Source organism: Nanorana parkeri, unplaced genomic scaffold (genome assembly GCF_000935625.1).
Source record: "Nanorana parkeri isolate BGI_ZX_2015 unplaced genomic scaffold, ASM93562v1 scaffold2653, whole genome shotgun sequence".
NCBI lineage: Eukaryota > Metazoa > Chordata > Amphibia > Anura > Dicroglossidae > Nanorana > Nanorana parkeri.
In genome coordinates, this window is record NW_017308921.1 from 19,524 (window position 1) to 34,710 (window position 15,187).

General features: G+C 46.8%; 1 protein-coding gene across 1 annotated transcript; it reads right to left on the reverse strand.

Annotated features, from left to right (window-relative positions):
* Window positions 1-9,431: 9,431 nt before the first annotated feature.
* On the reverse strand, window positions 9,432-10,726 carry ADRB1 (adrenoceptor beta 1). The gene has a single exon (XM_018573974.1). The coding sequence runs from the start codon at window positions 10,615-10,617 to the stop codon at window positions 9,451-9,453; it is 1,167 nt and encodes a 388-aa protein (XP_018429476.1). The 5' UTR covers window positions 10,618-10,726; the 3' UTR covers window positions 9,432-9,450.
* Between the last annotated feature and the right edge of the window lie 4,461 nt (window positions 10,727-15,187).

Consider the following 15,187-nt stretch of genomic DNA (forward strand, 5'->3'; position numbering starts at 1 on the left):
GGGGGGGGAGACAAGACCAGTCAGGTTCCCGTCTCCCCCTTCCCATTACATGGTTACATCACTATCTAAGATAATAAACAAACAATGGTTCAGATTTCGGGTCATTGGGGAAGTTCGCTGTCCCATCACAGATGGTGAACATAAAAACGTGCGCTGCTTTCCAGCTGCTCAGTGGGCCTAGTGATGGGCAGCTTATCGGGGCCTTTGCACACTGTGTTTGTTGCGGAGATAAAGGACATGCACTGTATGCAGATTTTCCGGCTCATTCTCTCCTGAGGGATGAGTGGAAACAATGTGTAAATTGGATACAATATATTCCTGGGTCAAAACACAAATCCATCACACGAAGCCCCCCAAAACCTTCATTTCCTTGTCATTCACCTGATTGGACGTTACTAGAAACGTCGGAACGTCTGTAAAGGGGAACTCTGATGTTCCTGGACATTCTATTCTATCATTGATAGAAGATTTACATTGTATATAATGCTGGCGGAGGTGACAGTGAGCCGGGGACTTCTTTTTACTGTTGGATATAAAGGATACAATTCTAGATACATTATATATCATGTTTATGGAGAATTCATTATTGTATACGATCTAAATCTATACTACAATGTCATCTCTATACTACAATGTCATCTCCATACTACAATGCCATCTCTATACTACAATGCCATCTCTATACTACAATGTCATCTCTATACTACAATGTCATCTCTATACTACAATGCCATCTCTATACTACAATGTCATCTCCATACTACAATGTCATCTCCATACTACAATGTCATCTCTATACTACAATGTCATCTCCATACTACAATGTCATCTCTATACTACACTCACATGAACTACTTTATATAGATTTATATGATTATATTGTTTATATATTTTCTTTTTACATTTTACATATTCACATCACCTCCAGCAGAGGCCCACCAACGCCACACATGTCAGATATTGCGGGCACACAATCCGCTCTACAATGTAATTGTTAGATATGTGCGGTTCGTTTCGTTCCGAATCGAAATTCGGACGAAATTTCGTAGATTCGGAGCATCCGAATTTCCGAAATATAACATATCCGAAATCATCCGAATCCGAAATTCCGGGTTTGGAACGAATTTCGTCCAGATCCTGTGCGTGCGCTGTTAACATTTAAACAAATTAAGAAAAGGATTTTAATGTCCCTTTCATAGTAAAGACGAGAGCGCGGCAACCAGAAATGACAAATTTGCCAAATCTGCTACCCTACCTCAAGTTGAATTTATGAGAATTCGTCCGAATTCCGAATACGAATTCCGAATCAGATTCCCGAAACGAAACACATATAGGATCCGAATTCCAAAAACGAAATCCGAAACGAAACAAAACAAATTTTTAGCCGCTGCACATGTCTAGTAATTGTGCAAATCGCTCATGTAGCAGATCACACTGAGCCCAATGTGATACAAAGACACAGATAACAAACTAGATTTCATGTACTGCCTAATAATGAACCCGTCTCCTACCATTGATGGAAAGCCCGGCTCTGACCTCTGAACCTCTGCTTGCGGCCATATTGAGTGCGGCAAGTCAGATGAATAACGTGCTGGATTAGTCAGACCCTTGTTCATTATAATACTTTATTGCTCTGTAGTATGTGTATAGGGAAATGCCGCGGGCGGCGCACGTGCAGTACAGCCTTCTCGGCAAAACCTCTTCTAACTGAACCGGAAGCCAGGCAGTTGGAGATCTCCACGAGTTGGAACTTTCGATAGAACACCGGGATTAGATGTACTTCTGGAGCTGCAGATCTCATAGACCCCAACGCTGTGGTTGTGTCTTTGTGTCTCCGCCTCCCACTCCCACTGGCCATTCACAAAATGTACAGCCTCTGGCTCTGTTTTATGAATGGTCAGGAGGAAAGGAGGCGGAGACACGGCTATAGCGCTGGGATCTATGAGATCTGCAGTGCTTACATCAGAGAATTGCCTTGTTCTGCCCTGTGTCTCGATGTAGAGGCGGCCATGTTGATAGAGGCAGGCCCTTGCTTCCTCAAGTCACAGTCTCTATCAAAGAGAACAGCAGGCAGCAAAGTAGTGATATCACCAAATCTAACTCAAAAGCTGGTGAGACTAAAAGCTATGCAGAGCAAAAACAGGCACAGGAAGTACTCTGATATTAGGAGCGTCTAGGCACAGGAAGTACTCTATCAGGAATGCCTAGGCACAGGAAGTGGTCTGATATTAGGAGTGTCTAGGCACAGGAAGTGCTCTGATATTAGGAGTGTCTAGGCACAGGAAGTACTCTATCAGGAATGCCTAGGCACAGGAAGTGGTCTGATATTAGGAGTGTCTAGGCACAGGAAGTACTCTATCAGGAATGCCTAGGCACAGGAAGTGGTCTGATATTAGGAGTGTCTAGGCACAGGAAGTACTCTATCAGGAATGCCTAGGCACAGGAAGTGGTCTGATATTAGGAGTGTCTAGGCACAGGAAGTACTCTATCAGGAATGCCTAGGCACAGGAAGTGGTCTGATATTAGGAGTGTCTAGGCACAGGAAGTACTCTATCAGGAATGCCTAGGCACAGGAAGTGGTCTGATATTAGGAGTGTCTAGGCACAGGAAGTACTCTATCAGGAATGCCTAGGCACAGGAAGTGGTCTGATATTAGGAGTGTCTAGGCACAGGAAGTACTCTATCAGGAATGCCTAGGCACAGGAAGTGGTCTGATATTAGGAGTGTCTAGGCACAGGAAGTACTCTATCAGGAATGCCTAGGCACAGGAAGTGGTCTGATATTAGGAGTGTCTAGGCACAGGAAGTACTCTATCAGGAATGCCTAGGCACAGGAAGTGGTCTGATATTAGGAGTGTCTAGGCACAGGAAGTACTCTATCAGGAATGCCTAGGCACAGGAAGTGGTCTGATATTAGGAGTGTCTAGGCACAGGAAGTACTCTATCAGGAATGCCTAGGCACAGGAAGTGGTCTGATATTAGGAGTGTCTAGGCACAGGAAGTACTCTATCAGGAATGCCTAGGCACAGGAAGTGGTCTGATATTAGGAGTGTCTAGGCACAGGAAGTACTCTATCAGGAATGCCTAGGCACAGGAAGTGGTCTGATATTAGGAGTGTCTAGGCACAGGAAGTACTCTATCAGGAATGCCTAGGCACAGGAAGTGGTCTGATATTAGGAGTGTCTAGGCACAGGAAGTACTCTATCAGGAATGCCTAGGCACAGGAAGTGGTCTGATATTAGGAGTGTCTAGGCACAGGAAGTACTCTATCAGGAATGCCTAGGCACAGGAAGTGGTCTGATATTAGGAGTGTCTAGGCACAGGAAGTACTCTATCAGGAATGCCTAGGCACAGGAAGTGGTCTGATATTAGGAGTGTCTAGGCACAGGAAGTACTCTATCAGGAATGCCTAGGCACAGGAAGTGGTCTGATATTAGGAGTGTCTAGGCACAGGAAGTACTCTATCAGGAATGCCTAGGCACAGGAAGTGGTCTGATATTAGGAGTGTCTAGGCACAGGAAGTACTCTATCAGGAATGCCTAGGCACAGGAAGTGGTCTGATATTAGGAGTGTCTAGGCACAGGAAGTACTCTATCAGGAATGCCTAGGCACAGGAAGTGGTCTGATATTAGGAGTGTCTAGGCACAGGAAGTACTCTATCAGGAATGCCTAGGCACAGGAAGTGGTCTGATATTAGGAGTGTCTAGGCACAGGAAGTACTCTATCAGGAATGCCTAGGCACAGGAAGTGGTCTGATATTAGGAGTGTCTAGGCACAGGAAGTACTCTATCAGGAATGCCTAGGCACAGGAAGTGGTCTGATATTAGGAGTGTCTAGGCACAGGAAGTACTCTATCAGGAATGCCTAGGCACAGGAAGTGGTCTGATATTAGGAGTGTCTAGGCACAGGAAGTACTCTATCAGGAATGCCTAGGCACAGGAAGTGGTCTGATATTAGGAGTGTCTAGGCACAGGAAGTACTCTATCAGGAATGCCTAGGCACAGGAAGTGGTCTGATATTAGGAGTGTCTAGGCACAGGAAGTACTCTATCAGGAATGCCTAGGCACAGGAAGTGGTCTGATATTAGGAGTGTCTAGGCACAGGAAGTACTCTATCAGGAATGCCTAGGCACAGGAAGTGGTCTGATATTAGGAGTGTCTAGGCACAGGAAGTACTCTATCAGGAATGCCTAGGCACAGGAAGTGGTCTGATATTAGGAGTGTCTAGGCACAGGAAGTACTCTATCAGGAATGCCTAGGCACAGGAAGTGGTCTGATATTAGGAGTGTCTAGGCACAGGAAGTACTCTATCAGGAATGCCTAGGCACAGGAAGTGGTCTGATATTAGGAGTGTCTAGGCACAGGAAGTACTCTATCAGGAATGCCTAGGCACAGGAAGTGGTCTGATATTAGGAGTGTCTAGGCACAGGAAGTACTCTATCAGGAATGCCTAGGCACAGGAAGTGGTCTGATATTAGGAGTGTCTAGGCACAGGAAGTACTCTATCAGGAATGCCTAGGCACAGGAAGTGGTCTGATATTAGGAGTGTCTAGGCACAGGAAGTACTCTATCAGGAATGCCTAGGCACAGGAAGTGGTCTGATATTAGGAGTGTCTAGGCACAGGAAGTACTCTATCAGGAATGCCTAGGCACAGGAAGTGGTCTGATATTAGGAGTGTCTAGGCACAGGAAGTACTCTATCAGGAATGCCTAGGCACAGGAAGTGGTCTGATATTAGGAGTGTCTAGGCACAGGAAGTACTCTATCAGGAATGCCTAGGCACAGGAAGTGGTCTGATATTAGGAGTGTCTAGGCACAGGAAGTACTCTATCAGGAATGCCTAGGCACAGGAAGTGGTCTGATATTAGGAGTGTCTAGGCACAGGAAGTACTCTGATATCAGCAGTTCCCAGGCACTGGAAGTACTCTGATATCAGGAATGCCTAGGCACAGGAAGTACTCTGATATCAGGAATGCTTGGCACAGGAAGTACTCTGATATCAGCAGTTCCCAGGCACTGGAAGTACTCTGATATCAGGAATGCCTAGGCACAGGAAATACTCTGATATCAGCAGTTCCTAGGCACAGGAAGTACTCTGATATCAGGAATGCCTAGGCACAGGAAGTACTCTGATATCAGCAGTTCCCAGGCACAGGAAGTACTCTGATATCAGGAATGCCTAGGCACAGGAAATACTCTGATATCAGCAGTTCCTAGGCACAGGAAGTACTCTGATATCAGGAATGCCTAGGCACAGGAAGTACTCTGATATCAGCAGTTCCCAGGCACAGGAAGTACTCTGATATCAGGAATGCCTAGGCACAGGAAATACTCTGATATCAGCAGTTCCTAGGCACAGGAAGTACTCTGATATCAGGAATGCCTAGGCACAGGAAGTACTCTGATATCAGCAGTTCCTAGGCACATTCACATATTAGGACACACTGTTATCTTTCAAAAGCAATTCCAGACAAAGGAACGTTTTTCAGGGTACGGCACAATGAACTTTTCTAGATCTTCCTCTCTGAGTTGTGTTCCAATGTAAATGACTCTGGAGATTGGGAGGATTTGTCATTGTGATATGTAACATTTTATTATTATTATTAACTACCTCCCGGCCAGCCGCTGTGTATACACGGCCTGCCGGGAGCTTCAACAAAATCTTTCCTCTGTATGAGAATCTGTAACAAAACATGACATTGTATCAGCAGAACATATACAACAGCGGACGGCTCCGGTACAGCTGGAATTGTTTCTTTGTATTTGTTTTATCTGACAGAGAAGATCCAAAACAAGGGTTACGTGATATATTGTTGTACTGCGGACAGTCCCTGTTGGTGCCATACGAATACCCGCCCCCACAGAGAGGGTGAAACTGAGCCTGGCAGATGTGGTTTGTTCGGGGGTTTGACTTGCACATGAGGAGAAGAAGGAAGCTGACAGGGTCAGTCCATATTGATATTTTGGCTACGGACAGATGCTGAGTGACACATTGGCTCCTCACACATTGGCTCCTCACACATTGGCTCCTCACACATTGGCTCCTCACAATGTCCATACTTTGTAATATTGGTTGTGACTGCTCTGTTCTCCCTGTTCTGACAATATGGCCCTTTTTTTTGTGTCTTTTTGGTCACATTAAAAATCATCAAATTAAAAACAAAAAACAAATCAATGACCCCATCGACCTCCAAGGTCAAAGAGATGTGATATCCAGACAAAAACACTGGACAGGCTGAATGCTCATTGCGGTTTCATTGGCAGATAAGACGCCTTCCAGCAAATCAGATTCCTATTGATTGATTTGATTGGAATTTCTCAACCTGATCGAAGAGCCTCGCTGCCCAAAATCACTCAATGACTGGATTAAAAGAAGGGGGGCGGGGGGGGGAAATGATGACAATGGGAAGTCTTCCGATCATCGCCGAGGGCAACCCTCAATCTCTGTGCTCCTCAGAGATTTCACTGTTTGTTGGCGGCGTGCTCTGAAGTCAGAGAGCGGCTCATGAGATGTTGGGCAACAAGTAGTTAATGACATTTAAACAGACTCCATGTTGAGATCTCACTCCTTTGTTTGCTACATGAGGAATCCTGATTCTATTCATAATGTAACCCAGGGTCATGCACCCTCAGCACCTTCATCACCCCAGCTGTGGTGAAACTACAAATCTCCTCTGGGAGTCATGCCTGTGGCTGTCAGAGTCTTAAGGTGCCCATACGCCTTGCGATTATCGTACGACAATCGTAACGTGTGAATAGATAGCACTGTACAATCGTACGACTTTTGACGGGCAAGCGTGTTTGAAAACTTTGATCGATCGTACGATGTTCGCACGGTTGGTGGCGTTTCCGTCCGTCAAAAGTCGTACGATTAACACTGCGCATGCGCAAACGAAAATAATTGCGGTCAATTACCGCAAGTCGTCCAGGTGTTTTTTTTTTAAACTACCGCTGATTGAACCTTTCGATAATAGGGGCAGGATGGGGCCGCCGTACGAAAATCGTACGACGGTTCGATCATTGGACGAAAAGTTTCGTCCGAATAATCGTAAGGTGGTCTTGTGATGGTTGTAAGCTAATTAAAAGCTCGTACAATCTGCCCATCTTGTACAGGCAGATCGTACTTGCGATCATCAAAAGCCACCCCGCTGAGGGGCGGGCTTTCTGATGACCGCAATGCTGAACGGGCAGTGTGCGCGTGCGCACACCGGCCCGTCCTGCAGTTGTCGAACGAGCAGGCAAGAAACCCGCCTACAATCGTCCGATTCTCGGCGGGGTTTCTAGCATGCTGGTTCGAAAAAAGACGTGCGACCGTACAGTAAAAACGGTTGCACGCCTTCTATATTTCCAGCGATTATCGGACGATAATCGCAAGGTGTATGGGCACCTTTACAAGTCTTGTAGTTCCACAACAGCTGGAGTGTCACGGCTTCCTATCCCTGATGTAACCTTACATTGCGAAAAAAATCCAACGGTAAAAGTGAGACCTCCCGGCAGGGTGACACTTTTGCTGAGAATGATGTCACTTGAAAAGCCAGTGGGCGATCACTGCCGGTATCTGCCCATGACTGAACCATCACTGATGGGGCAATGCTGCTTCTACCATGCAAGGAAAGGGTTAAATGCAATTTATTTCTGAGCATTGGGCTTAAGCACACGCTACTGTGCGTTTAGTGCACCTAGCATGCAGTACTGCGCACTAGGTGCGTTACATTGCCATTTATCTCATTGGCACACCAAAGCATCTCCTGGTCCTGGTGCATGCACAACTTTTTTCCACCGCATGGCAATGCAATGTTCTGCTGCCAGGAGCTGCATTAGGGGTGCCTCTGAGAATCAATGTGCATGGATCACACTCTAGGTGCCTTGTGCAATACATGGATACCATGCAACAGTGTGACTGACGCATGCGTCTTCAGCAGCTGGCTGTGACACAACAACACCCAGCAGTCCCTGCTAGTCAGACACAATGGCCTGTCTGAGATGGCATGTTGAGTCTTCTGGGAAATGTAGTTCCACAGCCACTGAACAAAGACAATTTAATAGGTATGGTTACCAAGTTACATGGTTACCAAGTTACATGGTTACAAAGTGAAATGGTTACAAAGTGAAATGGTTACCAAGTTACATGGTTACCAAGTTACATGGTTACAAAGTTAAATGGTTACCAAGTTACATAATTAGTCAGGTTAAAAAAAGACACATGTCCATCAAGTTCAACCTATAGAGATACGGAGAAAATACTGTTGATGTTGGTATGGGGCTTCTGGGACTTGTAGTTTATAGCTACTGAATAAAAGGAATTGGAAATGCTGGGTCGTGTAGTTCTACAATCTAAGGAAAAATAAACATTTTCATGGTCCCTGAGGCAGGACTAACATGCTGGAGTTTGTAGTCCCACAAGCCTTGGTGCAGCAGCACGTTGAATAGAGGTGACTGGAACCACAAGTGCCAGCATGCAAACAGAGACTGGAAATCAAAGGATTTAAAGTGTTTATTTAAAGGGAAAAAAACATAATTACATTTCAAATCCCACATAACACTGTGCCAGATGCCTCATGTCATTAACCTCTTCCTAGCCTGTGGGCTCCCATCCCTAGTGTCCGGTATAAGCTCCATACTGCCCGGGCCCAGAATCTAGAATGGATCTCACAGAACAGAAATATGGGACTTCAGGCTGCCAGTCTGTCATATTTATTCTACATGTGACCCCAAATTTCAGGAACACCCCTGATAGGCGCATGCTTTTTTCCAGGATGGTGACCCAGTAAGTGGTAAAGCCAGGAGAAGAATGGCAGCCCTGCCAGGTGTGCTTCGAAAACAAGTCAGCAATGGAAGCATGTACATTTCTATCCTGATAAATTCCCTTTAAAGTCCTGTTTAATATAAACATACTATTCCGTGTGCAATGTGCACAGCCTGAGGTAGACCTTTTTTATGTCACTTGACCAATAAATTACACTACAATTAAAAAATATATATATATATATGCTTAATCAAAAAAAAAACAACATGTTCATCTTTTTTTAACCCCATGTTCAACAAGAGAATGCAGACTTAACTCTTTCAGAGCCAGTGGATGGTTATGCTGTCCTGTCCTTTAAATAGGAAAGATAAGTGCAATTGGAGGGGCAATCCAGGGCCAGGCCACTGTATGTTACCTGAAGAGTGTTGTGCGTTGTGACTGGAGCCTTGTTTCAGCATGCTATGCTATCTGTTGGATGCAGTCTCTACTCAGAGGCTTCCTTTGGTCTCTACACAGAGGCTTACTTTGGCTGGTAGAGGTCCAATGAAGTATTTTATATCCCTGAGCTTTCTGTAGTCCATAAAATGTTTAACTGACCTCCCTGTAGGGTCAAAGCCCCAAACAGCACCTCTGTACCCAATAGCTGACCAGTGCACAGTCCAGTTGCAGTGGTAATTTATAACCATATTGTTGCCCTTTGCTCATGCTAGGCTGGCTCCAGAGACTGTTGGTTCCCATTATACTCAGACCATGTCCCCAAAGCATTGGTGGTGTCCATAGAGTTGGCAAATCCACCGGAATGTCGGGACAAATCCCCTGTAGTATGTAACCGCCTATCTGCCTTCCTAGGGCAACACAGGAGCCTCTTAAAGGCTTTCCTGAAATCCGGGCTCCTGCAGTAGATAATAGGATTAAAAGCAGAGTTGACATATCCCAACCAGTTTAAGAACAAGAAGAGCTTGTCAGGGATGAGGTTCCTGCAGAAGACATTGACTATATTGGCCAGGAAGAAGGGTAGCCAGCACAGGGTGAAGGTGCCCATGATGATGCCCAGTGTCTTCAGGGCTTTTTGCTCCTTGGCCACCAACATTTTGGAAAGCCTTCGCCTGCTGGATCTGGCATGGTGGAGAGCCTGGTTGTGGTAGAAGCGGCCTTCACACTTGTCTATCTTCTTCATTTGCTGCTTGGCCTCCTTGAAGACACGAAAGTAAACGAAAATCATGACTACCAAAGGAACATAGAAGGAGATAATGGAAGAGGCAATGGCGTATGGCAGGTTGGTGACAAAGTCACAGCAACCAGGGTCTTCATAACAGCTCAAGGCCACTGGGTCGTCAGTGTCTCTCCACCAGTGCATCATGATGGGTAGGAAGGACACCAGGGCAGAGATGGCCCACACAGTGCAGACAATGCCCTTTGCCCTGGCCTTTGTGAGAAGGTTCTGGTATCGGAAGGGTGAGGTGATGGCAATGTACCTGTCTATGGCAATGACACAAAGGGTCTCGATGCTGGCAGTCACACACAAGACATCCACTGAGGTCCAGAACTCACAGAAGATGGAGCCATACAGCCAGGTGCCACTCACCACAAGGGTGGCCCCCATGGGTACCACAAACAAGCCCATGATGAGGTCCGCGCAGGCCAAGGAGGTGATGAAGACGTTGGTCAGAGTTTGCAGACGCTGGTTCTTAGCTATGGCCACAATAACCATGATGTTGCCTATCAGAATGAGCAAGATGATAATGGACATCAGAATGGCCATACCAACAGTCCACTGCTGGGACATCTCTGGAAGCGGCTGCATAGGGCTGGGCACTGTCGGAGGCGGGTTACTTTGGTTCCTGCAGTCAGGGAACACCAAGCCATCCCCCATTGTGGCAGCAGAGCTTGGTGGATCAACAGAAGAAGTGGGGGCAGGGGACCATGTTCGTGTTCTGCTTAGCAGCAGGGTAATAGTAGGACAGTCTCCTGGGTCCAAAATGGCGAAAACCGCTATGCACCACTTGGGATCTTTGTTCTCAGGACCTCCTGGATAGGTCACTCTTTGCCCACAGCTAGTGGCAGTCCAAACATTGATATTCTGCTCCACACAGAGGACAACAAAAGGTACAAAACGCTTGTACCATGCACTCCTTTCTGTCCTGGTAATATTTTGTCTGGCACTGATTGGTAGGACAGCACTAGTGGCTATAGAGTCCCTGCACTCTGCAGTGGTAGGAGCATCAGGTTCAGAGCTTCTGTAGCTTGCTCTAAATCCAGTATTTTCTAAAACAGCAGAAGTAGTTGTAGAACCAGTGCATGGGGCAGAACCACCCCTCTGCTTGGAACTGTCTGTGATAAGTACACGGTTGCTAGCTCTGGTATCCCTGACACTGGTTGATGCACAGCTAAAAACAGCAGAGAATGTGCTGGAGCGAGTACCTTCAGAGCTGCTGTTAGCAGCAGTTACATTCCTCCTCCACCTAGCTGATGTACTGAAAGCAATGTGAGTGCCTTCAGTTCCTCTTACTTCTCCAATAATAGAGATGACTGATGTGCTTGTGGTCGTTCCGGAGCCCCTGTGCCTAGTAGGTGGGGATTCCTTTTGAAAGATGTAATTATCAATCAGACAACTGACCCTGAGCACTGCGCTCTTCTGCTTGAAGCTGCAGGTGGTAGGAGCAGTTGATGAGTTTGTACAATGACAAGTATCTGGAGAGGACTCTGGGCACCTCCCTATGGCACCCGTGTGCCCAGTGTGAGCAGCTGGTGATCTGGTACAAAGGAAGGTCCGAGGAGTGGACTTTGGGCACCTCTTTATGGCACCTCTGTGCCCAGTGTGAGGAGCTGGGGATCTGGTACAAAGGAAGATCCTAGGAGTGGACTCTGGGCACCTCTTTATGGCACCTCTGTGCCCAGTGTGAGCAGCTGGGGATCTGGTACAAAGGAAGGTCCTAGGAGTGGACTCTGGGCACCTCTTTATGGCACCTCTGTGCCCAGTGTGAGCAGCTGGTGATCTGGTACAAAGGAAGGTCCTAGGTGTGGACTTTGCACACCTCTTTATGGCACCTCTGTGCCCAGTGTGAGCAGCTGGTGATCTGGTACAAAGGAAGGTCCTAGGAGTGGACTCTGGGCACCTCTTTATGGCACCTCTGTGCCCTGTGTGAGCAGCTGGTGATCTGGTGCTGCAACTGCTGACTGGTACTCTTCTCTCCCTGTCTCTGGAGGAGCTTCTGCTGGTAGCTGCAGAGCTGCTGTGTCCTGTGGAAGCAGGTGATGATCTTTGCCTACAGATGTAGACGTCAGTCAGTACGGTGGCAGCTCTGGCAGTGTTGCTGTTGGCAGTAGTAGTTGCACAGTTCCTGTGATCAGTCAGGCAGGTAGTGCCTCTGGGTCCTAGGCTCCTCTGTCTGGTACTGCTGATGATAGCAGATATTGTTCCACTGTAATCAATTAGGCAGCTCCAGTCTCTGTGCAGTAGACTCCACTCTCCGGCACTGATGGCAGTAGTAGTTCCAGAGATGCAAATATCAGTCTGGCAGGTGCTTGCTCTGATGGTGCTAGTAGTTACAGAGCCCTTGGGACTAGTCTGATATGTGCTTCCTCTGATGGTGGTGGTAGTAGTTGCAGAGTCCCTGAGACCAGTCTGGCAGGTGCTGCCCCTGATGGTGGTAGTAGTTGCAGAGTTCTTGGGTCCAGTCTGGAAGGTGCTTGCTCTGATGGTGGTAGTCGTTGCAGAGTCCCTGGGACCAATCTGGCAGGTGCTGGCTCTGATGGTGGTAGTCGTTGCAGAGTCCTTGGGACCAGTCTGGCAGGTGTTGGCACTGATAGTGGTAGTAGTTGCAGAGTCCCTGGGACCAGTCTGGCAGATGCTGGCTCTGATGATTGTAGTAGTTGCAGAGTCCCTGGGACCAGTCTGGCAGGTGCTGGCTCTGATGGTGGTAGTAGTTGCAGAGTCCCTGGGACCAGTCTGGCAGGTGCTGGCTCTGATGGTGGTAGTAGTTGCAGAGTCCCTGGGACCAGTCTGGCAGGTGCTGGCTCTGATGTGCAGCTCTCTCCTCCTGTTGGAGCTCAGCATGCTTGTGAACTGTGCTGCTTCTCCGGCTCCCTCCTCACCTCCCCTCCCTCCAGCTCCCCCTCCCAGCCAATCAGGGAGCAGAAGAGGAGGTGACCTGCCTCAAAACCCACCCATCTGTCAAATTCCCTGCCAGCCCCTTCATCAGGGAGAATACTGTGTGAACCGAACTCAGGTGACGTCATTATGTAACACAAAACTCAAATCTCCTGCCTGACCTCTGCCATACTCTGTATCCTGCAAATGAATGAGATTGTACCACTGCTGACGTCACACAGAGGGAATGAATACGTTTGTGTGTACATTAAATTGTATATCCAATCATTCAGAGAGAAGCAAAACAATATCATTCTTCTTTTATTGTAAACAAAATGGAAAGTTTGTTACTTTTTGTTTCATATTCACTTCCACAACCAGATTTAAAGTGCCTACATCTGGTGACGTCACTGCACCCTAGTGCCTGAGATAATACCCCCAGGGAGGGGAAGATGGGATTTCAGCTCAGGGCAGAACCCTGGCTATGACCACATGATCAGGAGGAGGGGGAATTGGTCTGCCAGGGACAGTGACAGCAGTACAGACTCCAAAAAGGTATTGGGTCGAGTTCCCCTTCAGGCAGTACCTGCAACAAAGTAACAGTTTGTAAGCTCAGAGAAGTCATGTGGTGAGTCTGGCATCTTCCTCCAATGATCGCCAAGGGAGGTGCATTTGTTTTCGGCACTTGGAGACTGTCCTGGGTAATTTGGGTGTAGGGTGCATTCAAAATGTAGAAGATCCCATCGCACTCCTGACCGGATAAAGCCCAAACGAAAACTGGGGGGTGCCGAAAAGAGACAGCGAATGCCCTCCGCACATCAAATGCAAAATACCATATAGCCACGCCCACTCCTGTATGTGACATCACGTTCAGTCAATAAAGAAGATTGACTGCTATCTACTAACAGAGTGCGAGTGACTATATGGTATCTTTCCAACAAATGCCTGACAGATCAAAACTTCCGCCCTCCGGCTGTTGTGGAACTACAAGTCCCATGAGGCATTGCAAGACTCTGACAGCCAGCCACAGGCATGACTCCCAAAGGCAGAGGCATGGGATTTGTAGTTTCAGTACAGCTGGAATGCCAAGGTTTGGCTACCCCTCATCTATAACTTTCCTGTTTAATCCAAAAGGGAAGCAGAAAGAAAATGTAACATATACTGCGGGGTGGGAAGGTTTGAAATATATATAAATTATCAATAAAGCTTTGATTTGTTTATAATGGAGGGTCCCCTATTCATTTGTTAACAGAAAGAAAATGTCTCACGATCACTAGACATTTTGTTTGTTCTTGTGTCCCCAGCAGAAGGTTTCTCCTGACTTCCTGTTCCGATGACAATTGTAAACTATTGGATTTCCCATCACTTTCTATCCGGCTGATAATGATCACCAGGACACACAGAGAAGGCCAGCGGAAACCTCAGACAGCAATAATAATCTGACCAATCCTTCCACACTCCATCCAATCCTACAATAAAGAGATACATTGTAATACGCGACAACTTTTCTTTCCTGCTCTGCAGACCTGACAATCTGTTCTGCTGCACGCTGATAAAAAATGACATTTTGGAATCTCCCCGAAGACTTTATTGGGCTGGAATCTGAATACACATTTCCCATGTGGCGTGTGAGCAGACGGCGGCGAGCTGGTGTCTTTATGCATCACAAGAGCGACAAAACGCAATTATGTACCAAGTGGCGTTGAGCCATTGGGTGACGGGAGGGAGGTTTGTCACCTGAATCTGGGAGGTCACATCGATGCTAAAAATAAAAAAAGATGCAGCGTGACTATCGGAAATAGAAAAAAAATGACGCATAAGACTCGGCGGTTTTGTTTTTTCCACCTGTAACATACAGAAAAAGTAAGTACACCCCATGGAAATTGTTACTTCTTCAACATATTTAAACAAACAAACATTGGATCTTCATCTATACGGTGCCTTCAGATAACGGTGATCAACTTCAAACAGGGGACACAGAATTTACATTGTGTATTCATCCTCCTGGTCTAAAGAAACAAAATTTCAGCTCTATCATATGGAAAAAGTAAGTACACCCCAACATTTCCCACCCCTTCAAATCCATTAAATTAGAACCCGATGTTCCAGATTAGGTGCCAATGACTACGGACTCCATTGGGAGTATGTAAGTGGAACTACCGGGTTTCCCCGAAAGTAAGACCTACCCCTAAAGTAAGACCTAGCGCTATCTTCAGGGATTTCTGTAATATAAGACCTACCCCGAAAATAAGACCGGTGGTAGCCGGTCGGTGGTAGGTCTTATCCCTGAATAGTTCGGTGGTAGGTCTTATCCCTGAAGATAGCGCTAGGTCTTAAACACTGTCTTATTTTC

Bases quoted from the DNA above. Each gene is read 5' to 3' on its own strand.
- ADRB1 (XM_018573974.1), bottom strand. From the start codon at position 10,617: ATGGGGGATGGCTTGGTGTTCCCTGACTGCAGGAACCAAAGTAACCCG.